Source organism: Plectropomus leopardus, chromosome 17 (assembly GCF_026936395.1).
Source record: "Plectropomus leopardus strain MGB_pleo_1.0 chromosome 17, ASM2693639v1, whole genome shotgun sequence".
In the NCBI taxonomy this organism is placed as follows: Eukaryota; Metazoa; Chordata; class Actinopteri; order Perciformes; family Serranidae; genus Plectropomus; species Plectropomus leopardus.
Genome location: NC_142192.1, coordinates 8,083,463 through 8,108,080, shown reverse-complemented (window position 1 = coordinate 8,108,080; position 24,618 = coordinate 8,083,463). Strand labels below are relative to the sequence as shown.

The 24,618-nt window shown below is 40.0% G+C and overlaps 1 protein-coding gene across 1 annotated transcript; it reads right to left on the bottom strand.

The window, feature by feature from the left end:
- Positions 1 to 1,698: 1,698 nt before the first annotated feature.
- LOC121957683 (cbp/p300-interacting transactivator 3-like) lies at positions 1,699 to 7,918 on the bottom strand. Its single transcript, XM_042506418.2, has 2 exons — positions 7,751 to 7,918; positions 1,699 to 4,864 (listed from the first exon to the last, which is right to left on the bottom strand). The coding sequence occupies exon 2, from the start codon at positions 4,849 to 4,851 to the stop codon at positions 4,159 to 4,161; it is 693 nt and encodes a 230-aa protein (XP_042362352.1). The 5' UTR covers positions 4,852 to 4,864; positions 7,751 to 7,918; the 3' UTR covers positions 1,699 to 4,158.
- Positions 7,919 to 24,618: the final 16,700 nt, after the last annotated feature.

Here is a 24,618-nt window from a genome sequence, read left to right as displayed (position 1 = left end):
GTGAGTATTTCAGGTCTTCTTAATATGACTTTACTGCGCAGCTAATTAGAATTTTAATGAGACCATTTTCCTTTTTTTCCCATAAATCCCCACAGAAATGCTCTTCTATGGTGAAACAAAACTTCTAGCTGTAGATGTGCAGTGAACTCTCTGAGTTTTCATTTGTAGCTGGAGAGAAGTATAATGACAGCATTATAAGGTCTTAGAAGAAATGATTGATCATATCAGTCAGTGTGTCTGTGGGCTGCTTGGAATAGATTGTGGAAACAGGCGTCCTTAAGCAAGACAGTAGGTAGATGCACATATTTCATCCTAATGAATGAAGTCCTTCTTTAGACAAGTGTTTAGGTACACAATAGACTACTTGTACTAATACTAATACTGTTATTTAACATAGTTTTCCCAAAACTCCATGGGAATGAATAAGTGCCATCTTGGAGCCCAGTAGTCTTAAGTAGTTATTGGGTTTCGTCTTAGTGACATACCTTATCCAACTTGTCAGTGTACTTTTAAATACCCTTTAAATCAAAGATTTTAGGTGTGTGCACAAACATCTCTACCTTCAGAAGAGGGGCTTGAAAGCACCTCTCCAGTCACAATCTTTGCAAAGATACAAGTCAATATAGTCAAGGTCAGACATTGTAGGGGACTTAAACCTAAGAAAAACATCTTTCAGTGCAGGGGGACTTAAAAGTTAGAACACAGCCTCTGTCATTGTTACTAATCAGCACACCACTTTACTGTTTTGACTTTGCAATGGAATTTGGCTTTAAACATTCAAATGTTAACATTATATATATATTATATAACACTGTGTGTTATAACACACAGTGAGCTTAAAAAACTTGGTGGGTCCAGCTTTGTGTTGACAGTGTGCTGACTCATTCCTATTTAGGATATGTCATTTGTACTTTTCTCTTGTTTACTCATCACTTTGTGTAGGTGGAGAAGTCTGTAAAACCAACAGAAAAGTATAACTCAAATAGGACCCATTGATAACGTCTCAAAGCCTCAGTTGTTTAGACTGCTAATACAAGGACCATCTTGGTATATAGCAACCTAGGATTATCCATATGTCAAGTCCATTAGGGTTTCCCTGACATAAATTTATTTCTGGTGGCCTGCCACGATTATTCACTGCACCACACTTCTTTAATGCAGAACATACTCTGGGCACAGGTGGGGCAGCAAAAAGTCAGATGGAGTGCAAGTCTTAGAACTCACCACTACAAACTGTTCATAGGTATTTGTAATGCAATGTGACAAAATTTGTATGTAACCCATGCAATTAGAAAGGCTGTGATCAAGTGACAGATGCACTACAGAAGTAAAGAAGGAAGTAGTCCACGTAGGAAGGCGGGTCTGGTTGGTGGTTGGGTCAAAAAAAAACAAAGGATTTTTCCCCAGGAGACTAGTGTTTGTGTCGCATATGAAACCAAGTGAACTTTGAGTTACTTTTTTGTTGTTAACCCTAACCATAACCCTAACCCTAACCCTATGTAAGTTTACTTCCCTAAACCTAACCTAATTAACATTACCTGCCTAAATTTAAAGACTCTTAACCATGTTTCTTTTTTTTTAACCTAAACCTGTAAATTTACTTTTGGTACAAAGCATTATTTGTGAGAGAGCTATCTAACAAACTGTTGTATGATGGCTAACAGTGGATAAAGGAATCGCTGAAATACAAAGAAAACATTTCTTTAAATAAATATTTTATTTGAAAATAAATACATTTTCTTAAAATAGAATCAATAACATTACAAAAGCTTTGGGGAAGTGGGAAAGGAGTCAGGGGGAGGGGGGTTTACCCAAATGAATGATGTGTAATTTGGAACACGGAGTACAATCTCACACGTTTATCTACCATCTTAAGACAAATTCCCACAATGTGTTGTACTGTACATTCTCAGCTGCTTCGTGGGAAAGTGGTGGCGTCCCTCACGCTTGCTTTAACATGCAGTCTACTTGGTCTTAAAGCTTCAGGCCCTGCACTCGAAAACCATTGGTATACTGTATCTACACACTGATTTTTAAAAAAATGTAGGATATAATCTCGTCAAACACATCAAAATCAGCCACTGATTTACATTTACATCTGACAATGTATTTTCGAAAAGTACCTTAAATGTGTCTAGATCAACTTCACCTCTAGTCTACAGTACAAAGATACAATACACAAAAAAGGCTGCGCTTATTGATATAGCAGTAATCAGAGGCCACTTTCTCGCTAAGGCCAGAAGTATCTCCATTTACACTGCGAGCTTATGAGTTTGTCTGGCTGCAGTTTTGCCAGGCAGAAAGAGAAACAGAGCGTTAACTCGCTGGCACTTTTCTGCCTTTACAACAGCGTTTCAATGCCCATTGTTTGAGTCAAGAGCTCAGAGATGGCAGATCTCCAGAGAGACAGGGACAGTGGCACAGTTGTATTGGAACAGATTAACACAGTGCACTAGCACAGCCCTGACCCCTCTGACAGCTCCACAAATAGCATTAGGAGTGCAGGAAGTTCTCTCCCGCAACCAGCCTGCAGCGGCAAAGCAGCAACCTTGACAAAAACCTAATTACTAACTGTGCAAAAATGGGAAAAAAAAGCGCCACAGAACATGTCCATTGTATAATTATTGAGTCATTGGAGAATGTGCAAGCCGACCTCAATTAAGACAAGCGTGTGAGAACATGTAATTTAAATCTAATCAGTAGAAAAGCAGCAGAGTAAGCTAATCTATGGCAAAAACAACAACTTTGCACGCTTTGTGCTCCACCGCTCGCTCTTCCCGCCGAATGAAATCAATGCCACAGGTAGCAGATTTAAATAATGATTAAACTAAGTGCTGCCGGGGAGTGCTGTGTCCACACATTGTGTCCACACATAAGAAAAAAAAACCAAAAAACTCTCCCCTTTCTCTCCCCGCGCAGCCTCCTATCGCCCCCAGCACACAGGGCCATGGTTTAGGGAGGAGGACGCCATTCAATGGTTTTTAAATGCCTCGCTGCACTGACCATACACAGACGTATACAAACAACACACAGATGCAAGTTCTGCAATCACGCACTTCTTTTTTTTTTTTTTTTTCTTTTTAAACCAATCCTGTTATAGAAAAAACAACTCAGATCTGTAGCCAACACCTTCCCCCTCTGATTGGCTTTTCTTGTATTTTCCAACAGGCCACACTTATGGCATTTTTCACACACTAACAGGTTTCTTCCTCCCTAACTATTGCAATTCTACAAACCCAAAATTTGCTTGCAATGAGCATCTAAATGTCTCGGAGCAGATAGACTTCTGTGTCATTTTCTACAGATAAATGTTTTGTTTAAGCCGACACTCTAAGATGCGATGCTTTGCCAATGATTCAATCACAGTTAATTAGCAGGGAACAGATGCGATACATTTAATGATTGCAGATTTAATCGTGAGTCAGGTAAATGACACTGAAAGCTTTAGGAATCAATGTAGCACATTTCACCCAACCGATCCGAGATAAACCCCAGCGCATCGCACAGGAATGCTGCATAATCTCCGTCTCCTGCTCTTCAAGGAAATTTCTTGTAGGGAACTCGGTTTTGAAGAGCCAGCCTTCAATAAGCACACAAATTGTCAGAAATGATCTGCTCTTAATCCCTTCATCCTTGTACAAACAAATTCCAAGGACTACCTTTTAAATTTGTAAAACGTCTGCTACTATTTGAAGGTGTCATCAGAGATAAAATACATTAAGAGATGCCACAGAGTGTAGCAGACCCAGATGGAAAGTCTTTTCAGGCCTTTCCCCCCGTTGTTTTTGTTAAGTTTACAATGATCCCAAAGCCTTGGCAATGCAGGCACATGTGCTGAGGGGCCAGATGGGTACAGACAGAGCCCGCTGCATCAGGATGCCTCAATTTGGCCAAAGACGACAGATCCTCCTGGCACTGGCTCAAAGGAGAGAAAAACCTGGTGCTTTTTGCTGCGTTTTTTTCTCTCATTACAATTCTTCATCAACTCGCAGGCAGGTCAGTGTGAAGGCGTACTAGACACTGTCAAATACACAGACACAGAAACACCCAAACAGAACAGAGAGATTGTCTCCTCTCGCTGTGCTACTGTGACCGCTCAGTCATTCTTTGGGGGTGTCCAGTCTAAACAAACCCAACAAGCTTCCGGGCCGCTTTTGCTCAACAGCTCACCGTGCTCGGCTGCTGTTTGCACACAAAGTCTGATAAGAAGTCAAACTCGTTCTGTCCCAGGAAGAGCTCGGGCAGCTCCTGAACGCGATCCAACCCTAACTCCAGCACCAGTGAAGTCAGAACCTCCTCGTCAATGAGATCCATGTCCATGCCATTTAGTCCCAAAGGGCCGCCGATGTGCTGCATGCCGGATAGCTGGGCCGGACCAACTCTGTACTGGGCGCCGTTGGGCATGTGGTGGCCATTGGCTGAGCCCAGCGGGTGTCCATGGTACTGAGTGTTGAGTTTCTGCAGGTGCATGCTGGCCATCAGCTGCTGAGAGGTGAGGTTACCGGGGAGGTACTGCTGCGGGTGTCCGGCCTGCTGCTGCTGCTGCTGGGGGTGCATGTGGTGGTGCTGCTGCTGCGGACCCTGGCCGTTGTACATCATGTTCCCAGACATCATCTGGTGGTGGTGGTTGGCCATAGGAGCTCCGTTCACAGGGCCGGCCATCCCGCCGGGTCCCACCATGCCCTGCCGTTGCCTCATGGCCGCCTCCATGTTGCTCTGAGGGTTTCTGCCATAGTGCATCACCTGGCCGTTGGGCATGGTGCGCAGGCCAGGTTGGCCGTTGTGCTGTGGAGGTCCATTCATGCCCATCCTGAAGCCGTGGGTCATGGGCATCATCATGTGTTCAGCCATGGCCTCTGTCACCCTGAAAAACATACAACACATAAAATTAGATTTTTAATACAACCTATTGTCATTACAACCTCATTACAACCTCAGTACCCGCAATTTAAAGTGGCAATTGACTATTTTATGAATGAAGTTCAGTTCACTCATCATTGCCTGTATAATGTCTATTTTGGCTCTGGAGAGAGCGTTCTCAAGTTTGAAAGACTAACCTTGGATGGGCAATATAGCAAAATAATTAAATCGAATGTTTTTTGTTTTTGTTTTTTTTAGTTTTGGGACAATTAACTATTAGAATGTTTTTTTTTATTTTTGGGGGAGAGCATATCAATGTTCCTAGGGTTCCTATTCTTCAGTTTAGTATTCTGTTAACACACATAGACCTCACGATTGTGTTCCAGTCAAATCTGACCTGTCTTAAGTTAAAATATTTTATAATTAGACCTCTTTCCTCAGCCTGTTTAGAGATGGCAGTAATCAACTACTATTGTTTTCCTTCTGAATTATTTTTCTACTTTTTTCATCTTTAATTTTTTCCCCCTCTCTTTTAATTGTTTAATTGTTTGACTAATTTTTAGTACTTTAAATGAAGGGCTTGGGAGTTTATCTCCATACAAAAGAGTAACTATTATCTAGATTAAGACCTGTGCTGGAGCAATTTCATGACTCTTGGTGTCATGATTAAAGTCCCCTCACCTGACCCTGTCATATTAAGCAAGTGAAGAGGAGGGGGGCATTGAACCCTTTGTCATGTTGCCATTACGTGCGATATGAATTTGGGAAACAGGAATAAGTCCCTTTTTTCCCTCCAAAAGGGGGCCTATAACACGGCTGAAACATATGTTTAAGGACATTGTTAAGAAGATGAGAGATAAGTAGAGAACCCGCTAACAAAATTAATTAATCTGCTCCTGTTTGTGTTTCTTTACAGATCATTAGCCTGATATTTACAGACAGCTAGTGGGCTAGCATTAGCTTACCAGCTGGTAGAGACAAACTGAACATAGTAGAATCTGCACACTGTTCAGTCGACTCCCATGGAGTCATTTTTTAGTCTGTCCACAACATTTAGATATAGATCCACAGAACTAGGTAGCTACCTACAGGACTTGTTACTCCAGACAGCTAACATAACCAGCAATCACCTGCTCAAAGTAACCCTTTTGTGCATTTTGTCGATTTTCTCGATTTAGGCAAACAAAGGCAACAAAAAATAGAATTAATAGAATTAATACAATCTGTTGCCAAGCCTGACCCTAATGATGTCGTCTGGGTTATCTGATATTGGGATCGGGACTTTTACATTTTTTTTAGTCTGTGTTATTTGATACAAAGCCGTGATTACAAACTGTTGGTGTGGGTTTGAAAGATGTGAGCATTTAGGAAGCAGGGGAGATGTAACAAAAGAGGCACTATCCAAATTGCATTATGGGAAATGTAGGATCCAGTCTCTTTGGTTTTTGACCCAAACTGAAGACTAAAAATCTTATTCCCTTCTTCAGTTTATACTTGTGAGTAGGACTGGACTATATATATTAATATTATATTAATGTCACAATATGAGACCAGATATCAGTTTAGATTTTGGGTGTCATAATACTGTAATGTGATGTGAAGTGATGTCATCACTGAATTACAGTGAAGTGATGTCATTTTCTGAACTTACCAGACTGTGAGCTGTTCTGTTACTTGCCTTTATACACTTAGTCATTATATCCACATTAGTGGTAACTATTTACCAAAAATGTCATTGTGCAAATATTTTGTGAAAGCACCTATGGCCAACCCTACAGTATCACTGCAGTATTGATATTAAGGTATTTGGTCAAAAATATTGTTATATTTGTTTTCTTACTATCACCCAACCCTATTTGTGAGTTCACCAGTTTTACTGAAGTGCAATAGTAAATTGCTGGAGTGACCCTTTAAACCAATAAAATAAACCTTCATTCTCATTAGAGCTATCTTTCTGTTGGAACTACCCTCCCTCAGTTTCTCTTTCTTTATTTGAACACTTCGGAAGTATCCCTGTTAAAAAAAAACCAAAAAAAAAACCTCAAACCCCCAGAATTACACCATCAGTGAGTTACCACTGGATATCACACCGACGAGGGAGGGCAGCAATACCCTTGCAGCCAAAAGGACGCAGAGGAATGCTTCTCTAGACCACACACACCTCTCCCCCTCCCCGACTCCTCAGCACACAACACACACTGCCTCTGTCTTCACACAGTCATTACAAAAGATCTTCAATTAAGATTACCCACACATGACAAACAGATCCTGCTCACTGCTGAAACTGCAAATTTTCTGACAACATGATTTCCTTGTTAGAGATGATTTTATCCTTTAAATGGGATGATAATGGGAAAAAAAAGACATCCAGAGCGAGCAGTGGAAGCGAGTGTCTGTGAAAAACAAAGACATTTCAGGCTTTTAAGTCCCCCCTAAAATGAACTCTGCTGATGCCCCTGGCTGCTTGTAGCAATTGAAGCCTTAATAGTTCTGATAAAACAAGACACTTTGGCCAATAGCCTAAATCCGCCTTTAAATTCTGCTTTTGTGTTACCTATCTGTGGCGCTTCTTTGCAGATCTGGATCCAGCCACTTTGTAAATAGATATTCTGAGGGAGGATAGTAATTGCTGACATTATCACACGAGCATGAAAGCTCATTTTTTTTCTTATCCTCGGGGACTCTGCATGTGCGCTTTTTAGCATTCCGTGCCGTAAAACCGCCACTAATATAATAGGCAATAACGCTGCAAGTGCGCAAAGTGACGAGGTGAAAAAGGATCAGCAGATCTAATCAGCGGGCTGTTATTATTACAGAGAGAAATATCAAATAGTCAGCGGTGCAAAGTGCCTCTCTACCTGTTTAGGGAGTAACAGAAGACGACACCTACCCCGATGTATTAATATCGAATCCGTACGGAGAAGTTGGATCAGTGCCGGGGTTGTTCCAGCTGATGCTCCGGCTACATGCAGCCCTGCGGCGGATACAAACTCTGCGGTGTCTCGGCAGTCAGAGGAGTTTGTTTTCTGGGTCAACTCCGGGATTATATACATCTATAAAGCACAGAGAGAGGGAGCGAGAGAGAGAGAGATAGGGAGAGGAGGAGCTACCGTCCTCTCCGTCTCCTTTGTTGCCATTGGTCCTCCCCCTTAATCACTGTGCAAAGAAACATTCACTAACTAACGTTACCTCCGCTGATCCACCGGAGCAGCAGAGCGCCGCGCAGCGCGCAGAGCCGCCGCGCGCTGCCTTCATCACCCTCACACTATAATCCCTAATGATCCCTACTCTATTAAGTGAGAGCTTTCTGTTTAAAGCGCAGCACGGGAGGATTCGCCAGGCTTCAGATTCTTCTTCTTGTCACAAAATGATAGAATCAGTTTACAAGCACAGAGTGAAAATTGCACAATACAGGGCAGTAAGTGGAATTTTTCTGCATCCATGTAATGTGGGAAGGTCGTAGTTTCCGAATTAAAAAGTCCTTCTTTGGATTTCGTTATGTTCAAAGTGAGAATAACATGTATACTACTGAACAAAACAATACCTCAATCATGTTTTAATATTTCTGTATAGTATTTCAGTCATTAATATATTTTATATATATATATATATATATATATATATATATATATATATATTTAATATATTTTTATGTTTAATCTAGGTCATGGGCAGTAGTTAACATTAATAGTTTTACACTTTACATGTGATCAAAAATTGATATTTAACACATTAATTAATTAAAAAGTTTCTTACCGCTGACCAAACATTTATTTTTGCCCGCCATGTTTATGCATTTATGTCGTCAAGTTGTTGACACGTGTTATAAAATAAAGTTGGCATCAATGTTAGTTATACTCGCCTGGCATGCTTTACAGTTAAAAATGTGTTTGCTTGCTACAGCTAATAGATGCACATACTGAAATGTGTAACTACTAAAAGGAAATGATAGCTACTAGGAACAAAATAACACATTTTTTATTGTCAGTTGTTGACACTGTTTTCATCCATTTTCTGCCATTTCTGCTGCGCTGAAACATCACGCAAGCATCAAGGCAACTTGGGTATCAATTCTCAATTTCCCACTTGTAATTACGACTTTGGAAGGCCTTCATGTGCTCGAAACTTGTAAATATAGTAAAAACGATATTTCCAGGAGCACTTGAGGGCAGCATTTAAATCATGACAAAATCGTAAGTTCAAAGTTCATCAAGGAGCATCAGTTTAATTTAAAAGGTGAGGGGGCAAAGTAAGTATGGGCACAGATCTTTTCAAAGGGCTTTAGTTTTTCCAGATACCCATACTCCAGGCTAGCACAATACACAACCATGTTTTGGATTTTTTTTGTCATAAAATGGGGTCAAAAATGTTCTATACAGCAAAAAATGATTAAACTGGTCAATATAATAGCCCTTTTTACACATGGTACAGGGCTACCACAAAATCCCCTCTTCATGCACCCTTTGCATTTTTGCACAGAACCAATTGACGGCGGTATTATGTTGCTCCAGTGTGTGATTATAGAAAACATGCAGGCATCTCAGAATCAAGAGGCCTAATGTTTAAAACTTTAGCGTTGACCTCTACTGTGACAGATAACATTCTCCTTGACAGCAATTTAGAAATAATAACAATGGCATAACATGGCAAAAACAATATTTTACCATCTCTGTTATATGGCGGCTGATATTGTCTTCTGCTTGGAAGATAATAAGCTCCCAAATCTCGCTGTTTTCCCAATTTGCAGACATTTGTGACTGCTAATCTCCCTCTTTGAATTAGCTGCTTTTTGCTTCATTTTAAATGTCCTGCTGTTTCCAGCGCCGATTACTACCTCCCCTGGCTGCCTAAAGGCAAGACAACCCTGTCCCCCAATTCTGTGATCGTACCCTACAAACAGAACATGACGGTTTGAAACTCCTACCCTGAAAAAGCAGCCAACCTTTTGGAGCTCAGGATTTCAAAATGTACACTCTTACAGTGTTTAAACTAGACACTCCAAGCTCCACTATAATAGATACTATACAACTTTTGCAGATTTAAGAGAAGTCCTTGTGCATGTATTTTTTTCTTTAACCTTTTTTCTTTTTTTTAACATAATTTTGTTTTTGACTGTAAAAAGTGCAGTGAGTGAATTTAGGTAACATTCTCCTTGAGTTTTCACTGTTTTATTATTGTAAAAACAATAATTAATAATAATTTTTAGATGAAAAACAAGGCATTTATTTCCAGTAAGGCTTTCACGTGTTTAAACATTGTGGGGCTGTTGATCTTGCTTGTCAGTGGGTCAATGTTTGATTGACTAATTAAGTGATTAATTTTTTTTTATATATCTGATCTCATCTGCATTGGTCAAAACTACATGTTACAAATTGGCCTGTCTTTCAATGCAAAAGCATTAGTCCACTCCATTAACGCATGCGTTAAAGACATGATACCTTTTTCTTTGCAGCATGATGGAAGTCAAACCACCTCCATCCAGTGAGCACTAACCAGCCAGTCCTTTTGTTATGGCCTCCCTCCCAGTGTGGAGAAAGTCAAACCCCCTCAGCAGGAGCTTGGTATGTATTCTTGTTGACACACACACACACACACACACCCTCCGCTGCAGAGGAATGTGTCCTATTTTTGGGCCCCTAAAGTCAGCCAGACTTCCAACCTTTTTCTAATGCACAATTCACTTGACCATTGTGCTTTTTTTTCTCTTTTGGGAGGACGCTGTGTGTTTTGATCTGTGGCAACAGCCTCCTCCAGTTATTTACAAGGAGCGGTTGTTCTCAGCGGTGATGAGAGCGTGGCTTGAGTCAGACTGATGTTGTTTATTCTGGCAAAAACAGCTACAACTTTAAATTTATCATTTTTCAGTGTGCAGATTCCCAGTGGTGGAATGCAACTAAGTTATTTACTTTTAGAATTACTCAAGCACTGAATTTTGAGCTTCTTATACTTTACTTGAATATTTTATTTTCTTGTCCCTTTATACTTCTAGTTATTGTTGTCATTTATATTCCACCACATCAATTTAACAGCCATATTTAGCAACCATTTACTTTTGGTTGGCATTTTACGTAAAAGACATAACTGAATGAATTCATATTAAATGAATTCAATACCTTTTTATAGATTAAACAATGAGATACAAAAATTGTATGAAGTTATGTATGAAGATTGATATCACTCTTGGATCTGTAAAGTCAATCTAAAGCTATTAGAGCTCCATTTCTTGTCTTTATGCTAAAATAAGCTAATTGGCTGCTACCGTCAGATTTAGTGTATGGATATGCTCAACATGGAAGTTGCTGTGCTTGCAGCTAACGGTGCTTACTCCATAAACAGCACTAACAATATAGTGCAGTATATACTACAGCAATAATGCTGACAGAGGTAATGCTATTAGCCAGGGGGAAACTGCAGGCAAATTTGTGTTTTCCTGGATAGTAAAGAAAGGTTACTAGTCTGTATGCTGTGCTGCGTACCTCTGGGGATGTTGTGGTCCTCAGATTTTGCTAAGGTGTGAGTACTCTTGACTTTCACGCTACTCTGGAACAGGGAGCTGCGGACATGTAGGCAGAGGAAGATGAACTCTACACCGTAGCCTCTGAGAAAACATTATCTTTCCTCTTCTGCTGAAAAGTGGTGAATTTACAGCTCACAGCAACTTAATATGACACAGTCTCTGGTTTTTGCATGATATCTAGTGTTAGCAAAAATGTTTTTTAGCGCTGTCACCTTTTTTACTATACTATTAGAATGCAGCTGTCACACTGAATGCCCACTGAGCCCTTTCAAACTATAAAACTTCATATGGAAAAAACTGAGTTATTGAGTATTTCAATTGAATAGCCAAATATGATTGGACTAACATTTGTGTGTCAGGTACAGCTCTAAATAACAGCGGTAACCTTGGGCAGAGCAGTGGCGATTTGCTAGCCTGTGGAAAACACACACACAGGAAAGCATATGCACTAAAATGCATGTGCAGCCGGACCGTCTCTCACAACAAAAAACAGAGGTAGCGTGACTTCATTGTCTGAACAGGGCACCATGACTCTACTATTTATAAGTATTCTTTAAAATGCATGACTTGTACTGTAAAATGTCTTTCCTAGATGCCATATGACAACATATCAGTCATTCCTGCACTGCTTTGTTGAACGCTGTCAAGTGCTGTTAGACATGGCTGCATGTAATAATGTGACAACCCTTCAGAGCACTCTGCTTATTTGACCTCATTTGCTTGTCTGGGAATTACTTTCTGGTCCGAGTGAGATAGAAAATGTGTTCTGACAGTTAACCAATGAAACTGTTAGCCTTGGTTATTGATCATTACTCATAAGCTGTGCTCCAGATCATGACTCAGTGATCCTACATACTAATCTTTTGCAGCCTCAAGAGAATATTAGTGTGTGTTTGGACTATGTGCCACATTATGTAATGACCACAGCGTCTATGCAAAAGTAGGAGGACGGATTTGATGTAATTTGTTTATGTGCAACTACTAGAACAAAAACAACAGCACTGATTCACTTTCACTCTGCCTGTTTGTCTCTCTTTCTTTTTCTATCAAGCCTACTCATTTTCTTGTTTTCCCCCCTAACGCCATATACGTCCAGGTTTCATATTACTCACTGCTTCTTGTTCCCTACTCTCCCCGCCCCCGCATCCCCCTGTCCATTCACACTGTCTCCACTTTGAATGCTTATTCCAATAAGGCCTTTATGTATTGTCACAACATGATTAATGCAGTTTTGGCAAAAGGCAATTATTGCCAGCAGAAGGGCAGAGCCACACACGTGGTAATCAACAGACCACCGTTCGTGCTGCAGCCCCCGTTCTGCCACTTGCCCTCATCCACACAGAGAGCACGGGGAAATAGATTTGTAAAAAGGTCATTGGAATAAATTGCCTCATAGGTACACTAAAATGTGTTTCGATGTGTCCTCCGGTGACTTAAACTGCCTCTCAAGTCACTGAGCCGTATGAGTGGCATATTTATTAGACAGTTTGTTTATGACATTTATGATAAATAAGAAGATTATGAGTATTTTTACATTTGTTTATGCAATTGGAACTCCTTAAGTACATCAGTGTGGACATATTTTATTATTCTATTCTGTAGGCAGCACAGCAGGGAAAGTGATGTGCTAATTAGGTGGTGTGTTGACTTTGGGTTCAGTGGCTTATATGATATTCACATAAGATATTTGTGAAAAACAGATAGGAGGCTGAAATGCTACTTCATTTACTGCTATGGATTATCTGTTAGGATGCTATTTAGCAAGGGATCTTTATAAATAATACTGGAACAGCCTGTTCTCACTCCCAGGGTGTCAAAATATGCCACTTGGGCAGTGTCCTTGTGGACACTATAATAGCCCTTAGGGCACCCTTTATCCTCTGTATAAGACGCATCTGGCTTTCAGCCAACTCGAAACCCATCACGAAGGTCTACTCACGTTAGTAACTATAACTACGTAGTTTTGTTGCCTGAACCTAACTGTTGGCCAATTCTTGGCCATGAAAGTCTGCTCATGGGACTTACTGCCAACCCTTTCGGCATCAAGTTAAGTCAAAAGGCAGCCCCCGCTGTCATTACATTGATACTGGGGGCTTCTGTCCAAGCGGCAAAATATGACTAGTAGTGATGAGCTCACATTGATTTAAACAAGAAACAACCAGGTCTAACAAAATCTAACCCTAATATCCAAATCCTGTAAGGACACATTATATGTGATGGATAGTAAAGGTGGGATGACTCCTAACGTCAGTGTCCATGACATCAAACAGTCCAAGACAGTTAAATTGCATTTGGTGTTGCGTCGATTAGATACTTTGAAGTGACAGAATTACACAATACATCAAAGAAATTTAATGACACAGAGGAGGGACCAAGTCATTGTTTTGCAAGTCACGACTCCTGTAATTCTCATGTTTTTGCAAAGTCCCACTTTAAGACAGGCAAGTCCCAGGTCATGCCACAAGTCCTAAACTTTGAGTTTCAAGTCCTAAATAAAGCATAACATGCTCTTCACCACATGTAATGCCATTTAAACAAGTAATATGGTAGCCGTTGTAACATATAGTTCCTGGGCCACTTAGACTGTAAGGTGTCTCAGTTTTGACTCTTGTTCCAGCTCCATTTTGTAAATTGTTGTCACATGAGGCAGGAAAAAACATCAACAAGGGTTATCTTAGAATACAAAAAAAAAAAATAAAATACAGCAGGCAAAGTCCTTCCATAATCACGTCTCGCCTGGTCCACTACTGACTTGATGTCCTGTTTCTATCTCGCATAAAATGGGAAAACGTGTTCCTTCATGATAAAGCAAGCTCAAAAATGTATATCGATCCACGCCTACTCAGACGTCTCGTTGTATTCTAGTCAAGTCACAAATCATTAGTAATATCGTCCAAGTTGAGTCCTAAATCTTTTCTTATTTGTTTGAGTTTTAACTCATCACATTTATCAAGTCATATGACTTGCCTTTGCACCTCTAATTTGACCTTATTGCAGTACACTGGAATTGGTGAGGTATACAACTGTTATGAATCAAACTGCATTCTACCCATCATATTACCAGAGGGCAAAAATGACAGTATGAGCCCTGTATATTATTAGTAATGTTATATATGTGTTCCCTTCCTTGTCCAACAACAGAGAGGGGCCTTCTCTTCTCTTCTTTATTGTCTGTCCTCTCGCTTTCCACAGTAGGGTTGGGCGTCCCACCTGCTGCTCCAGGTAGTAGAAACAGGAGCATATGTTGTTTTATTAGTCTCTGTTTGTGTGTGTGCAACCACGTGCGTTCAAGCATGTGTGCTTAAGGTTCTGTTGCTCTCCTAATGTCTGTGTGTGCATGGGAGGGGGAGGGCCGTCTCTCAGATTCCTGGGTCTCTTGGTGTGAGCAGTGTTGAGCTCCAGCGGTTCCATTTGGCCAACAACAACAACACACGCACACACACACACACACACACACACACACACACACACACACACACACACACACACACACACACACACACACACACACACACACACACACACACACCTCCCCACCACAAATGCTCTAACCCTCATTAGACAACCTTTACAAGTCTTGCCTGCTAGGATCAGGTCCTATTAACTCTTTGCTCATTAGAGAAACATGAAGAGGTTATAGCTATAATATAAATGGGACTGGCAGTAACACAATGCAACAAATCACAAAGCTGCAACAGGAAACTGGTGTAATAGTGGTTACCGTCACAAACGACTTCCCTTTTCAGAGAGACACACCAAAAAACTCCGTCTTGACAAGCCTATTTCATCAGATGTAAAGGGCAAAATTGATACATAATTGTCATCTTTATGGTAAATTAACTTTTGTACTCATACACAAATGCCTGTATTTCCCACTCCCAGTCTGTTATCATGTTAAAATTTGCTGATGACTCCACAGTTGTGGGTTAAATCTCAAACTATGATAAAACATTTTATAGTGAGGTTTTATCCCAGGTGGACTGGTAAAATATAAACAACTTGAATAAAATGCTTCCAACCCCCCCCCCAAAAACAGATTTTATAGTGGACCTTGGCAGGAGCTGTGGGGAACACCTACCTGTTTCCAGCCCTGTTGCACCGAACTTGGGTGTATTTAGTGGTATATTGCGGTATTTTTCAGCTGTGTTTAGGCAACAGACCTTAGGTGTTTTTCACCAACACATTGTGGCATTTCCAGCTGATTTTTTGTCCACCCAAAGAGTTAACAAACGTAAAGTTTCAACTGCTACATGATAATGCACAAATACAGTGTATCCATGGTTTTCTGAAATGTACAATGCAACTGACAACTGAACAAATTTGGTATTTTCAGGGAAGGTTTGGTGCAATTTAATAGAGCAGCAGTGGAGAGCATCCTTACCTATGGAATAACTGTGTGGTTTGGCAACATGTCAGCTCAGAATAGAAGACAGATGAACAAATTGGTGCATACTGTATCCAGAATTACTAGATGTGATCTCCCACCCCAAGAACATACTATCTAAAAGGCTAGGCTACAAAAGGACCTCACCCTGCTAACAACCTTTTTAATTTCCTCACTTCTCACAAGAGATAACGAAGCATTAAGTGCAGATCATCCAGGTTCTATAACGGTACATATCCTGAAGCTGTACAGCTCCTTAACATTACAAACATAGTATGGCAGGCCAATCAGCAGGTTAAATAATTGTACAATGGTGCAGATGTTTTTAATGCAATTCATGCACTTTATCTAGTTCCCTATAGCTGCTAGTGTTTTTATATATTGTGTTTTTATGTACTGGATCATACTTTTACCCATTTGTTTAATGCATTTGGATAGTAAGTACCTGTTATTTTGCTCTATATGAGTGAATCATTTTACTATATTTGTCTTTGTGGGATCACATATTCACTGATGTTGATGTGACAGTAAAGTATTGAATATTGAATCTGAACTCTCTCACACTATATTTTGAGTGTTCTGCTTCATTCTGCTGTGTTGTAAAAATGACATCTAAAACCTTCTTTCCTTTACCTCTACAGTGGTATCTAACTATGCATACAGTCCTGGTTAAAGTTGACCATGTTTTGAAATATCTGTTCTAGAAATTTTTACCTCCCTTCAATACATTGGAGGTGAATGGGATTGCATTTGGATAATCCACAGAACAATCTGTCAACACTACCATTGGAAGTATTTCTTTGCTAGACAACAACTCTACTGAAAATTGTTGAGTAAGGTGGATTATCAAGAGATACGGGAACACAGTAACCGCAATACGCTTACGTTTCTGCAGTAGCCTCAGGCTGGATTCACAAAATCAATATGCATCCTAAGGGACTAGTGAAGACAAATATTACAGATAAATTTGCAAGTTCTACAGTACTCTTGCATGCTGATGAATGGGTTTCAAGTACGACATTTGTTTTCAGATGTGTCAAAAGACGCAACAGAGAATGATCTTATGTCTGTATACCCAAAAAAAGTGTTGTAGGTAATTTGAATAGTGAAAAAAAAACACAATTTCTCAGCCCATTTCTTAACCATGTGCACATGTAACCAGGTTTGTAATCTGCTTTTGAAATGTCTATGTCTTTGAACAGGAAGAGTATGACTATAGCTGAGTGCTAGGATAAAAGGAAAAATCATAACACAGCTATGCATTTTCATTCAAAACACTAACACAGCATGAGTCAGTTCCCACAACCAAACATGTTGTCACTGACATTCAGAAACATTTATGGTGTAAGGAAAAAAAAACATGGTGTCACTGAACCGAATATTTTAGAGTAACATAGTTTCTAAAACTGTACAAGTAACAAATGCTCTTATGAGCCCATCCTCTGCTCAAAAGCCTAAAATTACCAGTGTTTATGTTTCCTGCGAGGACCCCTTTTGCAGTCATGCGAGTCATGACTAATCTTTATCAGAAGCAACGATGGAAATAGCACAATGCTGTTATATCACTGTCAAAAGTCAAAGGAATGAGGTTATGACGGATGGTTGGGTGTACAAAGCATATGATGGCAACAGCAGAGATCAAGGTTTATGTCCATCTCTCCTCCAGTCAACAATCAAGTTTGACACCTTAGGTAATATGCTTATTTGACTTCTTTCTAATTTAGATTAGAGGAACAATATGATCATTATGTCTGCCTATTCTCGTTCCAAGCTTGTTAAATACTGCTGCCTCGACAGTGCTATTGGCGCATGATCCCAATGCCAAAAGTCACCTTTTGTGTACGCATGATATGCCCCTGGACGGCATCAGTTAAGAACGTGGCCAGACAAAACCAGTCGTGTTGTAATTAAACGTCTGAACAGCCGGACGACACCTGCGTATTTGTTTGTCCCTGAACGCATTGCATCAGGTGGCGTTTCCGTGACTCCTCCTCCTCAGCTGGGCAGTTTGTCACTTGCAGGGTGGGTAATTGATCTGTAGATCCCTTCACAGCTGATCAGATCACATTAAGGAGCTGTTTGCAAATGTTTGTAAGTGAAAGCAAAGTTTAGACCCAGAAGAATGCAGTTAAGTTTCACTTATAATGCGCTTGACGTTTTCCTGGCCTGTCTCTTCTGCAAGTGCACTGTAAAAAAACAAATGTCATATATAACAGTTGCACTCCTAGCTACAGTCCCTGGTTTTCATTAGTGTATAATTACCTGAAACTAAGAACTGTTGTGTTTTCGTAACCCTACAATGAGCTGTTTATCTCTGTATACAGAGTGGGTCTTCTCCCTCAGAGTCTCCCTATGTTATTTTTACAGTAGCACAGAACGGACAAATCAAACACTGGCTCCCCATACGGCCATTCACATTTTCACATCAGCCACCGTGGTTGTCCTATACGCTTGGCACACGTGAGAAGTTTGAGATGATTGCAATCTGCAACCCTTACACTAAATCTTAGACACTAGACCTTTCAACAAACATGATACATTGTGTTAATTATTGAGCTTTTGAGTTATGCGTAGGTGGATTTTTGAACTTTGGACATAGCCAGACTGGTACCCTGCTTCCTGCCTGCTGTTTTCTTATATGAACTCCAAACAATATCCAGAGAATCAGGACGCATTTTCACTTGCTGGATATACTCTGTATGGTTTAGACAAGGGATGGTGCCGTGATACTGCATAGCCAGTTTTAATTGGCCTGACTAGCATGGCCCTCACCAGCAGTTCTAGAAATTCAAAGTCTCTCCAGTTAGACATTTTAATTGAAATTTTTGTGTACATGACCCTTTTTCTTCACCGCCGTAAGTTTGATTTCTTACGGTTTGTGGCAGCGGCATGATAGAAATGTTTTCAAAACACCCACTCACTTGCTGAGAATTCTCTGGACAATGACCTTCTCCATTTACAAAGGCTCATTTGGACATCACACAGACTTTGTACTTGGGAGCTGGCAAAGTCCATTCCAGCTGATTCGGACATTTGCATTCACACTAACAGCTTCTATGAGCGATTTCGAGATAAGTTTAGGGCTGCAGTGTATGTGTGAAAGGGGCCAATAGCTAGGCACATCTTCTTCTGGCTTACGTTCTGTATGTATAGACATAAAAGGGTATTTCACCTTTCTTGTAGGGTTTTCCCAATCTTGAACAAAGTAATTTGAGCCTAAACATAACCACCCCTGTAATAGCACCTAGCAGGTCGAATCTGTTTCTGGAACAGTCAGGTGGGTCATTTTGGAAAATGATCTATTTCGCCTCTTTGGTATGAGGAATTGTTGAGAATGATCACATCCTGACCGACACTTGTATTCTTACTTGAATTGAGAAAAATACAGTTTTAACACTGATAACAGCCTGTGGCTCTGCTGAGACCACAGGCCTTCACTGCTTCTGTCTGATTCTTTTGGATGACTATTCAAATCTATTCTAGGACACAACCCATATCTGATACCAATATGAGCTGACAGCAAGGTCAAACAGACCCTGCTGTCAGCTCAGAGTAAGGATAAAATATGTCACATTTGTTTTTGTACCTACACTAAGCCTCTGCATGTTCAAAAAAAGTATTAAAGTACTCACTACTACTCACTGATTTAAAGTGTTACCCCAAATTCTAATCATATAACTGTCTGGCTTTCATGCTGGCTAAGCCAAACCACCAAATTGTGAAATGAATGATGATCTCTTTATTGTCATGGCTGACAAATTTCAAATGGAGCTTTCAAACACAAGTAGCATGCCCCTGGAGTTGACGAATGTGTCTGTGTGGCATATATATAAACATATAAGATCTTTATGAAATGGTTTAGCAAAATTTAATAGTGTGCCTTTGTGAAATATTTGTCTCTAAGCTTGGTGACTTGTGACTATGCTTGCTTTGTTAGTTGTAGCTTTTTGGCCAGGCCACCGCTAGTCACTCGCAATAAAGTATCTCCCTACTTTCTCCCTGGCATTTTTTGTTATCACAAATGTACATAAGTAGTATAAAGCACCTCAGACTAACAGGCCTGCTAGCAAACTTGCTAGCTCAGTTGCTTAGCTCAGATAACAGGTCAATAAGTTCACAAAGTTTTTTTCAAAGATACATGGTGCCATCGACTCCTGTCTCACAATTGCCATTGCTCTGTTGTGGAGCAGTTAATACACCAAAAGAAAATTGAATGGTGCAACACAGCTAATAAGTTACAAAAGCATCCATTTTGAACTCTCTGACTCTCCATCTGCCTAATGTTCAGCACTGTCTCTGGTAGTATATGATTAGGCCACGGCACACCTTTGGGGGGCAAAGTTTGAAGTTATTTCAGATTTACTTGTGAATGATGCCACTATCACTGCAATTCACCGGGAATTAGCCACAAAATTTTATTGTTTAAATAGCTGTAGTGACCAGGCCTGGTCAATGTCCATACAGTACATGTTCGTTAGAATACAGAAGTTCTTCCGTTGAGAAAATGTAGAGCCCAAAGAAAGGGCTGTCTGACGGCAATGTAACGAGCTAAAAAATACTCTCGGAATAGCATCCACTGATATTGATTTTATTTTTATTTTTTTTAGGTAAAACATTTTTCAGGTGACTTAAACATGTTTTGCTGCTGCCACCATCCACAGCAGTACAATAACAACATGACCGGTTTTGTCTGGCTGCACTCTCACCTAATTGTCCAGTGGTGTTTCATGCGCACGGGAAGGGTGCCCTTATGGGATCATGCACCAAAGGCAAAAGCAGTAACAAAGCTGCACTATTTTAAAAGTTTGACATGAGAACAGGCTGCTGCTTCTCCAAACTGGGAACATGCTGTCTGTCCTGTACTGTAGTTCAAACACTGACTATGGATAAGTCCCTCATACAACCCCACTTAAAAAAAAAAATTCTGAACTGTTACTTAAATTTAAGAGGTGAAGCAGGAAGTAGGATTTTGTCAGTACTGCCAGAATCCAGTGTAAAAACAGCCTGAATGACTTGCTCAGATGTACATTTTTTACAGTATAGTGAGTAATAGTGGCATAATGTGCCTGTTTGTACACAGCCATCAAGACTGTCTGTTAATACAGAGTTGTTTTACTGTAATGCCCTATGAGTCACTGCTGCATGGTCTCCGATACATGTTTCCTTCAGAGACTCACAGATAGGACTCACAGGAGGAGATGACGTTGTCGTATAGGAGACAGACATCATGTATGACGCAGGTCTGATGAACGTCAGTTCAGCTTGTGTCTGACCCAATTATATGACACGACTGTCACAGGTTAGCCTCTTGTTGACAATGTTCAGACTCCAGTCTGCAATTGTAGTTTCATAATGTTACTTCAGAATTGCACTGAATTACATTACACGGATAACAAATACAGTTTCCGTCTTCTCCACATTTTTGCTTCCTCTCGCTGTCTACCACTCTTCATCTTTTTGAGATAAATGGAGTTGCTGGTTACATGCTTAAATGTCAGTAACATTAAATTAAGATAATCATCCCCAGTAAAAACAATTAGATAACGGACAGAAAATGGTTCAGACACAACCCGATGGGTTAAGTTCACACGGAAAGGGCAATCACTGATTCAACCACTCTGCAGGTGTAACCCTCGCCCCCGAGTCGGTCTGAAGGGGATTTTAATAAATGAAGATTATGTTCCTTCACCACAAATGAGATATGATAATTGCACGAATATGACCTGACATTTTCCCTTATTCAAGTGAAAAGATTAGCAAATTGTTAGCTGTTGAAAACATGGTGAAATTTATCGTAGATGAAGTTTGGATTGCTTTTTTGGGGGGAAGGGGGGGTTGGTTGGTTTGTTTTTTATATATTTAGGTAAGCTTTAACATATTAATGCCATATCACAAAATGAAGATGCTGATTTTACTATTATACAAGCATATATACCATATGTTCATGTCTGTGTATCCTCAGAAATAATGTCCTACTTATTTATTCATATAAGATATGCAGTATTACTATGTATTACTTCTATTATTCATTTAAAAGATCAGTGGTTCCTAAAGTGTTTCTGTTATACCACCCCTGAGAATATATTATTTTTTAAATATTGTTTTATTTTATCTCAAAGTAAGACAATCTATTATCTCAGGTTAGTTAAAAAAAAATAGATTTCAGCTTTCTATCAGATACAGGAGAAATCACTTATGATGGCACCTGCCTCTTTATTTTGGGTTTCCCCTTGTTTTCAGTGTAGCATATAATGCAAACCCAGCATAAATCATTGCGTGTACTGTATTTTAGCATTGACTTGCCACTGGTAGAGAAATGAAAACCAAATAAATACAACTGTTTCTTCTCTAGTCTATCTTACAAAGTTACTCAGTCCCTCTTAGGAATATTTTTATATTAAGATTCTGCAGCACAGAATTTACGTCCAGTACCAAGATTGAGTGACATTTCATGTAAGAGAGTCTTTGCCAATTTTCATCCACTACTACCAACTCTAACACAATCATACAGCGGTGGCCAAGGTTATCACACGAGGTGCCACCTGCTACTCAGTTAAACATTCACAGGCATCTCAGTTTAGTATCATGCCCAAGGATACTTCGACATGTGGACTGAAGGAACCATAGATTGAACCCTCTGATGAGTCAGTATCTCCTGAGCCACAGCCTTATGGTGTCATAATTTACACAAAACAACAAATATTAAAGCACATGAGTAAGGATTTTAAAGGGCTTAAGAGCAGTGGCATTTCTTATCACTTTGTTTGGCCAAGCAAGCTGCTAAATGCTTGTTAATTCTTAGGCAATATGTGGCAGTTCCACTGGAAACACAGTGATGTCTTAGGAAAAACAACTGCTTTTCTTGGGACTGTCCCAGCTGGAAACACAGCAATAATGAAGTAAAAAACAAACGCTTTTTTGTGGCACTATCACAGCTAGAAATGCAACTACTACTTTTCATGGCACTATGCCAGGTGGAAAAAAAATAACCACTCTTTATGGCACTAACTCCTCTGGAAATGCAGCTATTTCTAGGTGAAAATACAACTTCTTTTTGTAGCCTTATCCCAACTAAAAACACAATGATGTCCTGGTAAAAAACAACTGTTTTTCATGGAACTAACCCGGCTGTAATCACAGTATGTCTAAGTTAAAAATCAGCTGTTTTTCATAGGACTGTCCCAACTGGACACATAACGATGTCCTGGTAATATACAACTACTTTTTGTGGCACTATCCTGGCTAAAAATACACCTATGTATCAGTAAAAAACAATCTCTTTGTTGGACTTTGCCAGCTGGAATAACACCAAAGTGTCATGCAAAAACACCTATGTTTGAGGCCGCTGGAAACACAGCAATGAATTCCTAAATCACATTTATAGATCTCAAACAGCGGTCTACAGCTTGGCAGGTGTCTCTCCTAGGTGTCACTCATCCACCATCCCCTTCAACCCTGATGTGATATGTCTAAAAAGTACTTGTGTAACGTGGCTTGCTGAAGCATACAATGACATTTTCTTTTGCAGACTTGGTTTTGTGTTCCAATAGTAAGTGAAACTCAGTACAAGCACTTGTTTAGCAACTAAAGCCAGGAGCAGTCTTAACAGTCACAGTGCAATGGCTTTCTGTGATGAACGTCCCTCCCTGTGTGGAAGATAAATCAACGAAGACACTGTATGGAAGATATTTTCCTTTATCTATGTTATCTTTCACCTCGAGCAGCTGTCTTATTTTTCAAAGTGGCAACAAAATGACTGCTAGAAGCAATGTTTTATGTGTGGATTATTATATGTTGTGAGCAAATCCTTCGTTTATTGAAATGGTTGAAAATAAGTCATTTCCAGCGGTTAATAAGCCATTACTATGGAGTAGCAGCCTGTATATTAGACTTAAAATTCTCCGTAGTTTGTGCCTTTAAATGAACATGGTCTGGAGCTTCAGTTACAAAAGTCCTCAGCTCAGCACACACATCGACCTGGCAAAGTTTTGGCAACGTGCTCAGACTCACTCTGCTTGTTGCCCAAGACTACTTGTGAACTTAGTGCTGAGAGCACAGGGTCCAGTTTGCTATTCTTAGCACTCTTGGAATGCTGTTTCTCCGCCCTGTTATTTTGTTTGCTCTCTCTTCACTTCGGTCATGTTAGGAAACTTGCGTTTGGCCTGGCTGCTCTCAACCAGGATAACAACCGGCCCCCGAGGCCTGTGACGTACTGTTGAACTATTGTGGAGAAGAGGAGTCATGATAAGGTGAAAAACAAGCTGCCTGGTGGTTACTTTTTAAGGAAATCCCTGGATTTGTAAAGACTACATGTGATACACTGTGTCCTCCTTTTACATTGGCTCACAAATTAGTCCTGTTTTTCAAGACAGAATTGATTTAGTTTTCAAATTCTGCTAAATAAATATAAGGTAGACTTTTCTTGCATACACCATGGCCAAAAACAAGTATGCTTGATGGGGAACACCTTTTAAATAGACATAATTAATGGTGAGATCACATGTGCAAAGTAAATAATGCTCTGTTGCCGAGGAAGCAGTGAAGCAGTATGTTTGAGCAGGTGATTGCAAGTTTGGATACATGCTTTGGGAAAAGGTGTGTGGGCAAAAGAGTGAGTAACACTCTTGACACGGCCTTAAGCAAGGCACTTAGCCTCGCACTACTCCAATAAAAATCTGCGGTTATAAAGGACAACTCTGAAATGTGAATATGTGGAACTGCATGAATGAAGATGAATGTTACTGAATGAGAGGTTCACATTCTGTTTTGCACTAATCAAGACATTTTCTACAGCAGCTGCCAGTCTTAGAAAATATCTGAATATTTTCAAAGTTAGTTTAAAATATTGGCTGCCACT

Coding starts and splice junctions, on each gene's coding strand:
- LOC121957683 (XM_042506418.2), bottom strand. CDS start 4,851: ATGGCTGAACACATGATGATGCCCATGACCCACGGCTTCAGGATGGGC.